This window comes from Notolepis coatsorum (genome assembly GCF_963971535.1).
Source record: "Notolepis coatsorum genome assembly, chromosome: 15".
Taxonomy (NCBI): domain Eukaryota; kingdom Metazoa; phylum Chordata; class Actinopteri; order Aulopiformes; family Paralepididae; genus Notolepis; species Notolepis coatsorum.
The window spans coordinates 49,754,381-49,768,126 of record NC_140179.1 but is presented as its reverse complement, the minus strand read 5'-3'; the positions used below and the strand labels follow the sequence as shown (position 1 = coordinate 49,768,126).

The 13,746-nt window shown below is 45.2% G+C and overlaps 1 protein-coding gene across 1 annotated transcript in view; it reads right to left on the bottom strand.

Moving 5' to 3' along the window:
• The window catches only part of ano2b (anoctamin 2b), a gene marked incomplete at both ends in the record, with an annotated part of 266,111 nt that overhangs the window by 82,726 nt on the left and 169,639 nt on the right, over positions 1–13,746 (bottom strand). Inside the window, 3 exon segments of the mRNA XM_084330997.1 lie at positions 744–855; positions 9,196–9,397; positions 10,069–10,143. Coding sequence (XP_084187123.1) covers positions 744–855; positions 9,196–9,397; positions 10,069–10,143 — 389 coding nt within the window.

The window sequence follows — 13,746 nt, the reverse complement described above, 5'->3', positions numbered from 1 at the left end:
CTCCTGGTCTGCCAGCAAACCTGTGAAAACAAACAAACAAACACACAAACACACGCGCACACACACACACACACACACACACACACACACACACACACACACACACACACACACACACACACACACACACACACATTATTTGTATCGTCTTCATTTCTAATAAAGGAATTAATGGGGAACGCCAGGCATTTTTGGAACTCACACATGACCCTCCTGCTCCCCAGGACAGTTCAGCACACCGCTAATGAATATACAACACAACACACAGCATGTGCTCCTCCTCAGGGAGGGGGTTTAGAGCTACTGTACACGGAGCTGCGCTCAGAAGACTGTAAAGGAACGGTAAATGTCTGGCAGCAACGCTTTCCAAATACTTACTGTCAAATTACAGTAAAATCAAATACATTTACAGATTACAAACCTTTATTTAATGGTTAATATTTTGATAAAAAGATAATTGACTGTATTTTTATGGTATTATTTACACTTAAAGTAGAAAAACAAAGGTAATCTGTAAAATAATACAGTGGATTTCCCGTGATTTTTTTTTTTTACAGTGTACAAGACTCACCTGGTGCACGTCTGTCTTCATTCGCACACACACACACACACACACACACACACACACACACACACACACACACACACACACACACACACACACACACACACACACACACACACACACACACACACACACACACACACACACACACACACGCACACACAGAGAGAGTGCCTACCTTCCTTTAAAGAAAGCTACATAGAAGATGGGAGCGTAAGCGTTCATGAACTTCAGCAGGAATGCCTTCAGAATGAGATGCTCCTCAAAACTGGACTCCGTTTTAGGGATCTCTGTAGGAAAGACAGAAATGAAAGACAGGAAGAAAAGACAGACCGATTGTAAACAGATGAAGCCATCGTAGAAGTCCAAACACTCTGCATTTTTACCTCCACCCCAAAGAGAAACAGTTTCGTTTTGGTCGATAAAGCTACCTGTGAGTTTAGCTGGGTTTATGGAGTCATTTGTTTTAATGGACAAACAGGTGTCAACATGTGTCATCAGCATAGTGGTGAAGATGTATATTGTGTTTCCAGATTATGAGGCCAAATGGGAAATGTATACAGACAAAAAAGAATTTGACCTAGAATTGAGCCCTGGGGCACCCCGCATGTAAGGCCCGCCCATAGAGAGGTGGGCGGCTTTCTGGGGACCAGTTTCTAGGGGGCAATGATCCTACGTTTAAGGGAGGGGCCCATTTACTGGACTTTTTCATTCCTATGTTTAGGCATGTGCAATATTAACAGAAGATGATGAAGAGTGACCCGTTGTACGTATAACAGACACATGTTATATTAAATAGATACGATCTGATCTAGTCTAAGTTGTGTGTAGGACTCTCAAACACAGTGGTCCTCTCTCTCTCTCTCTCTCTCTCTCTCTCTCTCTCTCTCTCTCTCTCTCTCTCTACCTCCAGTTTAATAACCATCATTCTTCTCTCAGGTCACCTCCTGCCCTTCTCTAGCAGACATGATACGTAGAGCCAGGTAGGATTAGAGGCTCTACAGTAGGTATGGAGTTATCTGCTGCTCAAACACACATACACACACACACACACACACACACACACACACACACACACACACACACACACACACACACACACACACACACACATACACACGCGTGCACACGCACGCACACACGCACACACACACGCACACACACACACGCAAACACACACACACACACAACACACAAACAAGACACACATGCTTCCACACATGGAAACTGGACACATTTGGGTACACACACACATGTACACACACAAATAATCATAAATATAGACACATCTTCTCAATTGACAATTAAACTAAACTTGTCATCATACAGGACAGAGAATCTGTCTATATTGTATAGAAGGAATGAGTCCAGTATATAGAATAAGGTAGCAGGTAATAACTTTACAGATGTAGACATTCAGAAACATTTACTACAGAGCCTGTTTCTCTTATTGTATGACAACCGTCAATAGTGGTGGTGGTGGTGGTGGTAGTAATAGTGGTGGTGAAGGTAGTAGTAATAGTGGTGGTGGTGGTGAAGGTAGTAGTAATAGTGGTGGTGGTGAAGGTAGTAGTAATAGTGGTGGTGGTGAAGGTAGTAGTAATAGTGGTGGTGGTAGTAGTAATAGTGGTGGTGGTGGTAGTAATAGTGGTGGTGGTGGTGGTGGTAGTAATAGTGGTGGTGAAGGTAGTAGTAATAGTGGTGGTGGTGGTGAAGGTAGTAGTAATAGTGGTGGTGGTGAAGGTAATAGTAATAGTGGTGGTGGTGAAGGTAGTAGTAATAGTGGTGGTGGTGGTGGTGGTGGTAGTAGTAATAGTGGTGGTGGTGAAGGTAGTAGTAATAAGGGTGGTGGTGGTGAAGGTAGTAGTAATAGTGGTGGTGGTGAAGGTAGTAGTAATAGTGGTGGTGGTGGTGAAGGTAGTAGTAATAGTGGTGGTGGTGAAGGTAGTAGTAATAGTGGTGGTGGTGGTGGTGCTCATAGTAGTAATGGTGGTGGTGGTGAAGGTAGTAGTAATAGTGGTGGTGGTGAAGGTAGTAGTAATAGTGGTGGTGGTGGTGGTGGTGGTGAAGGTAGTAGTAATAGTGGTGGTGGTGGTGCTCATAGTAGTAATGGTGGTGCTGGTGGTGGTGAAGGTAGTAGTAATAGTGGTGGTGGTGGTGGTGAAGGTAGTAGTAATAGTGGTGGTGGTGAAGGTAGTAGTAATAGTGGTGGTGGTGGTGAAGGTAGTAGTAATAGTGGTGGTGGTGAAGGTAGTAGTAATAGTGGTGGTGGTGGTGGTGAAGGTAGTAGTAATAGTGGTGGTGGTGAAGGTAGTAGTAATAGTGGTGGTGGTGGTGGTGAAGGTAGTAGTAATAGTGGTGGTGGTGGTGGTGGTGAAGGTAGTAGTAATAGTGGTGGTGGTGAAGGTAGTAGTAATAGTGGTGGTGGTGAAGGTAGTAGTAATAGTGGTGGTGGTGAAGATAGTAGTAATAGTGGTGGTGGTGGTGAAGGTAGTAGCCTAGTAATAGTGGTGGTGGTGAAGGTAGTAGTAATAGTGGTGGTGGTGAAGGTAGTAGTAATAGTGGTGGTGGTGGTGTGGTGGTAGTAATAGTGGTGGTGGTGAAGGTAGTAGTAATAGTGGTGGTGGTAGTAATAGTGGTGGTGGTGGTGGTGAAGGTAGTAGCCTAGTAATAGTGGTGGTGGTGGTGGTGAAGGTAGTAGTAATAGTGGTGGTGATGAAGGTAGTAGTAATAGTGGTGGTGGTGAAGGTAGTAGTAATAGTGGTGGTGGTGGTAGTAGTAATAGTGGTGGTGGTGGTGGTGGTGAAGGTAGTAGTAATAGTGGTGGTGGTGAAGGTAGTAGTAATAGTGGTGGTGGTGAAGGTAGTAGTAATAGTGGTGGTGGTGGTAGTAATAGTGGTGGTGGTGAAGGTAGTAGTAATAGTGGTGGTGGTAGTAATAGTGGTGGTGGTGGTGAAGGTAGTAGCCTAGTAATAGTGGTGGTGGTGGTGGTAGTAGTAATAATGGTGGTGGTGGTGAAGGTAGTAGTAATAGTGGTGGTGGTGGTGAAGGTAGTAGTAATAGTGGTGGTGGTGGTGAAGGTAGTAGTAATAGTGGTGGTGGTGGTGGTGAAGGTAGTAGTAATAGTGGTGGTGGTGGTGGTGAAGGTAGTAGTAATAGTGGTGGTGGTGAAGGTAGTAGTAATAGTGGTGGTGGTGGTGGTGAAGGTAGTAGTAATAGTGGTGGTGGTGGTGGTGGTGAAGGTAGTAGTAATAGTGGTGGTGGTGAAGGTAGTAGTAATAGTGGTGGTGGTGAAGGTAGTAGTAATAGTGGTGGTGGTGAAGATAGTAGTAATAGTGGTGGTGGTGGTGAAGGTAGTAGCCTAGTAATAGTGGTGGTGGTGGTGGTGAAGGTAGTAGTAATAGTGGTGGTGGTGAAGGTAGTAGTAATAGTGGTGGTGGTGGTGTGGTGGTAGTAATAGTGGTGGTGGTGAAGGTAGTAGTAATAGTGGTGGTGGTAGTAATAGTGGTGGTGGTGGTGAAGGTAGTAGCCTAGTAATAGTGGTGGTGGTGGTGGTGAAGGTAGTAGTAATAGTGGTGGTGATGAAGGTAGTAGTAATAGTGGTGGTGGTGAAGGTAGTAGTAATAGTGGTGGTGGTGGTAGTAGTAATAGTGGTGGTGGTGGTGGTGGTGGTGAAGGTAGTAGTAATAGTGGTGGTGGTGAAGGTAGTAGTAATAGTGGTGGTGGTGAAGGTAGTAGTAATAGTGGTGGTGGTGAAGGTAGTAGTAATAGTGGTGGTGGTAGTAATAGTGGTGGTGGTGGTGAAGGTAGTAGCCTAGTAATAGTGGTGGTGGTGGTAGTAGTAATAGTGGTGGTGGTGGTGAAGGTAGTAGTAATAGTGGTGGTGGTGAAGGTAGTAGTAATAGTGGTGGTGGTGGTAGTAATAGTGGTGGTGGTGAAGGTAGTAGTAATAGTGGTGGTGGTGGTGAAGGTAGTAGCCTAGTAATAGTGGTGGTGGTGGTGGTGAAGGTAGTAGCCTAGTAATAGTGGTGGTGGTGGTGGTAGTAGTAATAGTGGTGGTGGTGAAGGTAGTAGTAATAGTGGTGGTGGTGAAGGTAGTAGTAATAGTGGTGGTGGTGGTGTGGTGGTAGTAATAGTGGTGGTGTGGTGGTAGTAATAGTGGTGGTGTGGTGGTGAAGGTAGTAGTAATAGTGGTGGTGGTGGTGGTGAAGGTAGTAGTAATAGTGGTGGTGTGGTGGTAGTAATAGTGGTGGTGGTGAAGGTAGTAGTAATAGTGGTGGTGGTGAAGGTAGTAGTAATAGTGGTGGTGGTGAAGGTAGTAGTAATAGTGGTGGTGGTGGTGAAGGTAGTAGTAATAGTGGTGGTGGTGAAGGTAGTAGTAATAGTGGTGGTGGTGAAGGTAGTAGTAATAGTGGTGGTGGTGAAGGTAGTAGTAATAGTGGTGGTGGTGAAGGTAGTAGTAATAGTGGTGGTGTGGTGGTAGTAATAGTGGTGGTGGTGAAGGTAGTAGTAATAGTGGTGGTGGTGGTGTGGTGGTAGTAATAGTGGTGGTGGTGGTGGTGGTAGTAGTAATAGTGGTGGTGGTGAAGGTAGTAGTAATAGTGGTGGTGGTGTAGGTAGTAGTAATAGTGGTGGTGGTGGTGGTGAAGGTAGTAGTAATAGTGGTGGTGTGGTGGTAGTAATAGTGGTGGTGGTGAAGGTAGTAGTAATAGTGGTGGTGGTGGTGTGGTGGTAGTAATAGTGGTGGTGGTGGTGGTAGTAGTAATAGTGGTGGTGGTGGTGGTGAAGGTAGTAGTAATAGTGGTGGTGGTGAAGGTAGTAGTAATAGTGGTGGTGGTGAAGGTAGTAGTAATAGTGGTGGTGGTGGTAGTAGTAATAGTGGTGGTGGTGGTGGTGAAGGTAGTAGTAATAGTGGTGGTGGTGAAGGTAGTAGTAATAGTGGTGGTGGTGGTGTGGTGGTAGTAATAGTGGTGGTGGTGAAGGTAGTAGTAATAGTGGTGGTGGTGGTGAAGGTAGTAGTAATAGTGGTGGTGGTAGTAGTAATAGTGGTGGTGGTGAAGGTAGTAGTAATAGTGGTGGTGGTAGTAGTAATAGTGGTGGTGGTGGTGGTAGTAATAGTGGTGGTGGTGGTGGTGGTAGTAATAGTGGTGGTGAAGGTAGTAGTAATAGTGGTGGTGGTGGTGAAGGTAGTAGTAATAGTGGTGGTGGTGAAGGTAATAGTAATAGTGGTGGTGGTGAAGGTAGTAGTAATAGTGGTGGTGGTGGTGGTGGTGGTGGTAGTAGTAATAGTGGTGGTGGTGAAGGTAGTAGTAATAGTGGTGGTGGTGGTGAAGGTAGTAGTAATAGTGGTGGTGGTGAAGGTAGTAGTAATAGTGGTGGTGGTGAAGGTAGTAGTAATAGTGGTGGTGGTGAAGGTAGTAGTAATAGTGGTGGTGGTGGTGGTGAAGGTAGTAGTAATAGTGGTGGTGGTGGTGGTAGTAGTAATAGTGGTGGTGATGAAGGTAGTAGTAATAGTGGTGGTGGTGGTGGTGGTGGTAGTAGTAATAGTGGTGGTGGTGAAGGTAGTAGTAATAGTGGTGGTGGTGGTGGTGAAGGTAGTAGTAATAGTGGTGGTGGTGGTGGTGGTGAAGGTAGTAGTAATAGTGGTGGTGGTGAAGGTAGTAGTAATAGTGGTGGTGGTGAAGGTAGTAGTAATAGTGGTGGTGGTGAAGGTAGTAGTAATAGTGGTGGTGGTGGTAGTAGTAATAGTGGTGGTGGTGGTGGTGAAGGTAGTAGTAATAGTGGTGGTGGTGAAGGTAGTAGTAATAGTGGTGGTGGTGGTGTGGTGGTAGTAATAGTGGTGGTGGTGAAGGTAGTAGTAATAGTGGTGGTGGTGGTGAAGGTAGTAGTAATAGTGGTGGTGGTAGTAGTAATAGTGGTGGTGGTGAAGGTAGTAGTAATAGTGGTGGTGGTAGTAGTAATAGTGGTGGTGGTGGTGGTAGTAATAGTGGTGGTGGTGGTGGTGGTAGTAATAGTGGTGGTGAAGGTAGTAGTAATAGTGGTGGTGGTGGTGAAGGTAGTAGTAATAGTGGTGGTGGTGAAGGTAATAGTAATAGTGGTGGTGGTGAAGGTAGTAGTAATAGTGGTGGTGGTGGTGGTGGTGGTGGTGGTAGTAGTAATAGTGGTGGTGGTGAAGGTAGTAGTAATAGTGGTGGTGGTGGTGAAGGTAGTAGTAATAGTGGTGGTGGTGAAGGTAGTAGTAATAGTGGTGGTGGTGAAGGTAGTAGTAATAGTGGTGGTGGTGAAGGTAGTAGTAATAGTGGTGGTGGTGGTGGTGAAGGTAGTAGTAATAGTGGTGGTGGTGGTGGTAGTAGTAATAGTGGTGGTGATGAAGGTAGTAGTAATAGTGGTGGTGGTGGTGGTGGTAGTAGTAATAGTGGTGGTGTGGTGGTGGTAGTAGTAATAGTGGTGGTGGTGGTAGTAGTAATAGTGGTGGTGGTGGTGGTAGTAATAGTGGTGGTGGTGGTGGTGGTGGTGGTGGTAGTCCGTCACACTCTCTCTTTCTTTTTCTCTCTCTCTTTTTCTGTCTCACGTTCACTCTCTCTTTCTCTCTCACTTTCACCCACATGCCCTTTCTCCCTCCCATTCATTCTCTCTCCCTCATCAATCTCGTATCTCCTATCTATTTCTATTTGAAAGTGTATCTGGGAGAAAATCCCTGTAACGGTCAAAGCAACACACTGGTGTTCCTTCTAAACGAAGTGGGACAAGCTGATATACATCAAACCTTCGTCAAGGAGAGAGGAGTGTAGTCTGTGTTTGTATGTGTCTATCCATCTGTGTATGTATATCAAGTTCAAGTTTCAAGTTTCTTTATTAGTTGTCATACAGAAGTACAGAATACCTTTATACAAAATGCTTCTTTCTGTTACGCTCCAGAGACTGTGCTAGGCAAAAATATATAAGTATAAAATAAGTATAGCAAGTATAAAATAGAAGTCAAGTACGTAGACAAACATTTTCAGTATATACATATATACAATGCTCAATGTAGAGTAGAAGTAACTGAGTTACCATACAATATACTATACAGTGCAAAGGATGAGGTACAATTTAGGTACAATTTACAGTAAGGTGTAATGAGGTATGGGTTGTAGTGCAAATTCTTTACCAATAAATATAAAGTGTGCTTAGGTGTTCTAAAGTGGTTAAATATGTGTACCTATCTCTGTATATGTGACTGTATGTGTCTGTATATGTGTACCTATCACTGTGTATGTGACTGTATGTGTTTGTATATGTACCTATCGCTCTGTATGTGACTGTATGTGTTTGTATTTGTGTACCTATCTCTGTGTATGTGACTGTATGTGTTTGTATATGTGTACCTATCACTATGTATGTGACTGTATGTGTGTTTGTATATGTACCTATCTCTGTGTATGTGACTGTGTGTGTTTGTATATGTGTACTAGGGGTGTAACGGTACGTGTATTCGTCCCGCGAATTTACGGTACAGCCGTCACGGTGCGGTACGTGCACCCATGCAACGAATACGCCCCACAGCGCAAACACACCCACATGCAGGCACTCGCGAGGTCCGTGTGAGAACAGCGCGCGTGGCCGGCCACACTGAGTCAGACTTCCGAGCTGCGAAAGTGCACGGAGGAGAAAGGCACATTTACATTGGAACAGCTGCAGGGTCATTACAGTTTTCTTTCGTTTTCTTGTTCGCCCAATAACGTTAACCCAATAACGTCGCCGACACACACACACGCGCCAACAAACACATCAACATCCTCCCTCGCCGGACTCACAGGCACAATCAAATAAAAAGAAGAAACATGCTTTTCCGGACAGATCATCTGAGCTCCACTGTGTTTAAATCCAAATAATCTTCTGCCATTGTTGTAATATGTCATCTGTTCTCTAGTATTCAGTCTGGTCGTGAAGTTAAATTCTCTCTGGAAGTGAAACTGAAACTTAGCAAGGATAAGTTTAAAGGGGCAGTAGGCAAGTGGATGCCTGAACACAGAATGGCACCAGTATCACTGACTACCACGGCAAGTCTATCGAAAGTTATTCTATTTAATAATAATAATAATAATAATAATAATAATAATAATAATAATAATAATAATAATAATAATAATAATAATAATAATAATAATAATAATAATAATAATAATAATAATAATAATAATAATAATAATAATTATTATTATTATTATTATTATTATTATTATTATTATTATTATTATTATTATTATCATAAATATAATATACTGTATAATTTATATATATATATATATATATATTAATAATAATTAATATAAATATGTTTTTCTGTTGTACCGAACTCGTACCGAACCGTGACCCCAATACCGAGGTACGTACCGAACCGTGGCTTCTGTGTACCGTTACACCCCTAATGTGTACCTATCTTTGTGTATGTGACTGTATGTGTTTGTATATGTACCTATCTCTGTGTATGTGACTGTATGTGTTTGTTATGTGTACCTATCTTTGTGTATATGTGACTGTATGTGTTTGTTATGTGTACCTATCTTTGTGTATATGTGACTGTATGTGTTTGTATTTGTGTACCTATCTTTGTGTATATGTGACTGTATGTGTTTGTATTTGTGTACCCAGCTCTGTCAGCCAGACAGCCACAGCTCCGTAGATCTCATCCAGGATCAGGATCACGACCAGGTTGATGATGACCGCGGTGGAGGTGACCGTCACCCTGACGTTGGACTTGGTCTCCGGGTCGGGACTCATCGCCATCAGCGCCGACACAGTTATACGGTAAACGATGACACCAAACACAGCCGAGAACGTCAGGCCGAACTGAGGGGAGAGAGAGAGCAAGAGAGAGAGAGAGAGAGAGAGAGAGAGAGAGAGAGAGAGAGAGAGAGAGAGAGAGAGAGAGAGAGAGAGAGAGAGAGGGGGGGGGCGGGCATGGGGTAAGGGTGGATGGAGGAGAGACAGAGAGAAGGATGGAGAGAAAGAGAGAAGAGAGAGACAGAGAGAGAGAGAGAGAGAGAGAGAGAGAGAGAGAGAGAGAGAGAGAGAGAGAGAGAGAGAGAGAGAGAGAGAGAGAGAGAGAGAGAGAGAGAGAGAGAGAGGGAGGGAGGGAGGAGAGGAAGAGTGATCAATAGGAGAGAGATGAAGAGAGGGAGTGTGGGAGAGGGAGGGATGGGATAGAGGTAGGGAGAGTAAAGAAAAGGGGTGGAGTGAGGAAAAGAGAGAAAGGGAGCGAGAGAGCAATTTAGCATATCGTCCTGAATATTTCAAAGAAAAGATCAATCCAGGTCAGTGGTTTATTCATTTATGTATAGTATATCTAATGGTGAAAGTCCTTCATCTATCTATATATCTACTGTATCTATCTATCTCCCTCCCTCCCTCCCTCCCTCCCTCCCTCCCACCATCCATCCATCCATCCCTCTATCCAACCATCCATCCTTCCATTAAATCATTCATGCACGTACACTCCATCCTTCCATTCCTATACCAACCATGAAGAGAATAGAGGACACGTTGATGCAGTATCCAGGCAGACGGTCTCTCCAGGTCAGCTTCAGTGGGGCAGCCTGAGCAGAGGACCACACAGAGGAGGGGAGGTTAGTGGTGGTACAGTGGGGCCAGTCCCAGTGGGGCAGCCTGAGCAGAGGACCACACAGAAGAGGGGAGGTTAGTGGTACAGTGGGGCCAGTCCAAGTGGGGCAGCCTGAGCAGAGGACCACACAGAGGAGGGGAGGTGAGTGGTACAGTGGGGCCAGTCCCAGTGGGGCAGCCTGAGCAGAGGACCACACAGAGGAGGGGAGGTGAGTGGTACAGTGGGGCCAGTCCCAGTGGGGAAGCCTGAGCAGAGGACCACACAGAGGAGGGGAGGGGAGTGGTACAGTGGGGCCAGTCCCAGTGGGGCAGCCTGAGCAGAGGACCACACAGAAGAGGGGAGGTTAGTGGTACAGTGGGGCCAGTCCCAGTGGGGCAGCCTGAGCAGAGGACCACACAGAAGAGGGGAGGTTAGTGGTACAGTGGGGCCAGTCCCAGTGGGGCAGCCTGAGCAGAGGACCACACAGAGGAGGGGAGGGGAGTGGTACAGTGGGGCCAGTCCCAGTGGGGCAGCCTGAGCAGAGGACCACACAGAAGAGGGGAGGTGAGTGGTACAGTGGGGCCAGTCCCAGTGGGGCAGCCTGAGCAGAGGACCACACAGAGGAGGGGAGGTGAGTGGTACAGTGGGGCCAGTCCCAGTGGGGCAGCCTGAGCAGAGGACCACACAGAGGAGGGGAGGTTAGTGGTACAGTGGGGCCAGTCCCAGTGGGGCAGCCTGAGCCCAAGGTGAGGCACAGGGGGAGAAAAGAGCGGTCAGCGGTGCTTCGTCCACGTTTCATCAACGGCGCCTGGTGTCAGTGGTTCTTCTTCAAGGGAAATGTCACCTACATAAGATTGAAACCTGTACCACCTATGTTCGCCAGTAGAGGCAGCAGTGCTACAGATCGAGACGAAGCAAAGGTGCACTCTTGATTTGGACGAAGGGTAGTATCTCAGAGTGAGTTTAACACACTTCGCTAGACTTCTCTAAACTATTTTGCACCATGCTCTAATTTCTGATGATAGTTTGCTTCCATGTTATATTATAAAAGCAAGAAGGCAGACTTCAGCTCCCTGGCCAATACTAACTGTGTATTCTTCATATTATTCCTATGAGCTTAGGTCATTCACACTCACTACTTGTAGCCATGAAAGGTTCTCTCCCCAAACTAGAAATGGCCTTGTATTATTATCAAGAGATGAAGAGACTAAATCTGAGCCAACTCCTGCTGCACTAACTATAAATTGAAGACAGGATTTGTGGACTCACAGTGTTTATTTGGGCTGTCACATTCAAACTACATTCACATCATAATTGGACTAAAAAGTTATGACCCAGAAAATCTGTCCATATCCCCATAAAAACACCCCTGGGATGCGGTCACTATGTCAACAACGTCAGCCTCCTGCTTGTCAGCTCACCAAGAAAGTCTTGGACAGAGAACTAGGATGGATAGAACTGTTATAATCCCCTTAGTGTTGTGGTAATCTAAATAACTGTTGTAATCCCCTTAGTGTAGTGGTAATCTAAATAACTGTTGTAATCCCCTTAGTGTAGTGGTAATCTAAATAACTGTTGTAATCCCCTTAGTGTAGTGGTAATCTAAATAATTGTTGTAATCTGTTTAGTGTAGTGGTAATCTCCTTTAAATAACTGTTGTAATCTGTTTAGTGTAGCAGTAAGCTCCTATAAATGTCATGATGGCATGTATGTTGTGTATGTCATAAATGTCACTATGAATTGAAAATGGGGGACCCTGATGTAAACAAGACAAACGTCTTTCTCTGGTCTGCATCCCCTTAACAAATGTGTGTATTGAGCCGTATTGTATTGTACCCATTCTGCAATCTGTTAAATAAAGTTTTCATTCATTCATTCATTCATTCATTCATTCATTCATTCATTCATTCATTCAAAGAATTGTTGTAATCCCCTTACTGTAGTGGTAATATCCTTTGAAGAACTGCTGTCACCACCGCTATCATCACCACTACCACCACTACCAACACTACCACCACTACCACCACCACCACCACATAACCACTACCACCACTACCACCACCACATAACCACTACCACCACTACCACCACATAACCACTACCACCACATAACCACTACCACCACTACCACCACATAACCACTACCACCACCATCATCACCACTACCACACCTATCACCCCTATCACCACTACCACACCTATCACCCCTATCACCACTACCACCACTACCACCACTATCACCACTATCACCCCTATCACCACTATCACCACTACCACCACTACCACACCTATCACCCCTATCACGACTATCACCACTACCACCACTACCAACACTATCACCACTATCACCCCTATCACCACTGTTGTGAAGGGCCAGATTAAACCGAATATATATATTTATTTATATATATATATTTAATTGTATTTGTATATTCTCTAATATTCCCTGATATCCCTTGTATATTCCTTGTACAATATGCATTGAATATCCATTCTAGCCTACTGAACATCCCATAATAGTCTCCATTCTACTATTGGTCGAGACCTTGGTGCCAGGCTGCCATACCCCCCAGACCCAGTTCAAACGTACCGCTCAACATGTACGAACAAGTCCTAGTTCCGCGTAGGAATCTGGCTACCGCACCACTAATGGTACTATTTGTTCATAGTGCGTATATATACTGCGCTACTAAAGTAGGACTTCCTTTTTAGTCCAGTTTCTTACCCTCCGATAGAGTGACAGACGTAAAGCCTCCCCGCGACGCCACGTGTGGGAGTAAGGCCAAGTTCGGCCTACCATCGGTATTGAGACATCGTGTATATTAATATTTGAATAGTCATATTTGGCACTATATCGTCGAGTTGGACGTAGTCTATTAAGCTAATAATAGTCTATTCATATGTAGTGCTTCGTGCGGTGAGAATACTATCGTAGTCAGCACCCCCATCGTTTCGGGTAGAACTGGCTGCTTATCCAGGGTGGCCGACCCCATGTGAGGCTGCACCCGAGGAGCCCCAGAGCCGACGAGCGAGTGGACCTGCATACCGGATTATTCTACCGACGACAGCCCGCCTTCCCAGGCACGGATTATGCTTTGTATACAGTGATTATTCTATGGATAAAGACCAACACTGCCGTGTGTTGGAAACCCCCCCCCCGGAGAGGACGACAGGTGAGGAGACGCTCTACACGACGAGGTCGCTTCACGTCTCTCCATCGTGGACCGGAGGAAGCCGGCCCACAGAGAGTCCAACTGCTTTCATCTGTGGATCGAGGATCGCTGAGGCACCGAGCCGCACAACCGTGGGTTCTCCCAGGATACCCTCGGCCAGACGGATACAGCCAGACTCTACCCCCCCCCCCCCTTCTCCAGTTGTCTTACAAGCAACCGGAATTCCCCCCTAGTGTCTCCAGTTCTATAATCATTAAAGTATCATTGCTATTATTCCTTAAATATTCCAGGTTGTATATTTACCGCCTGCGCCACCAGAGATTGGACGTTCTCTATTGATATACCAACGAATACTCATTTGCCATAAAAGTGCATCCTATTTCAAATCATAAATGTAATTAAGTGATTGCTCTACATACCTTTTG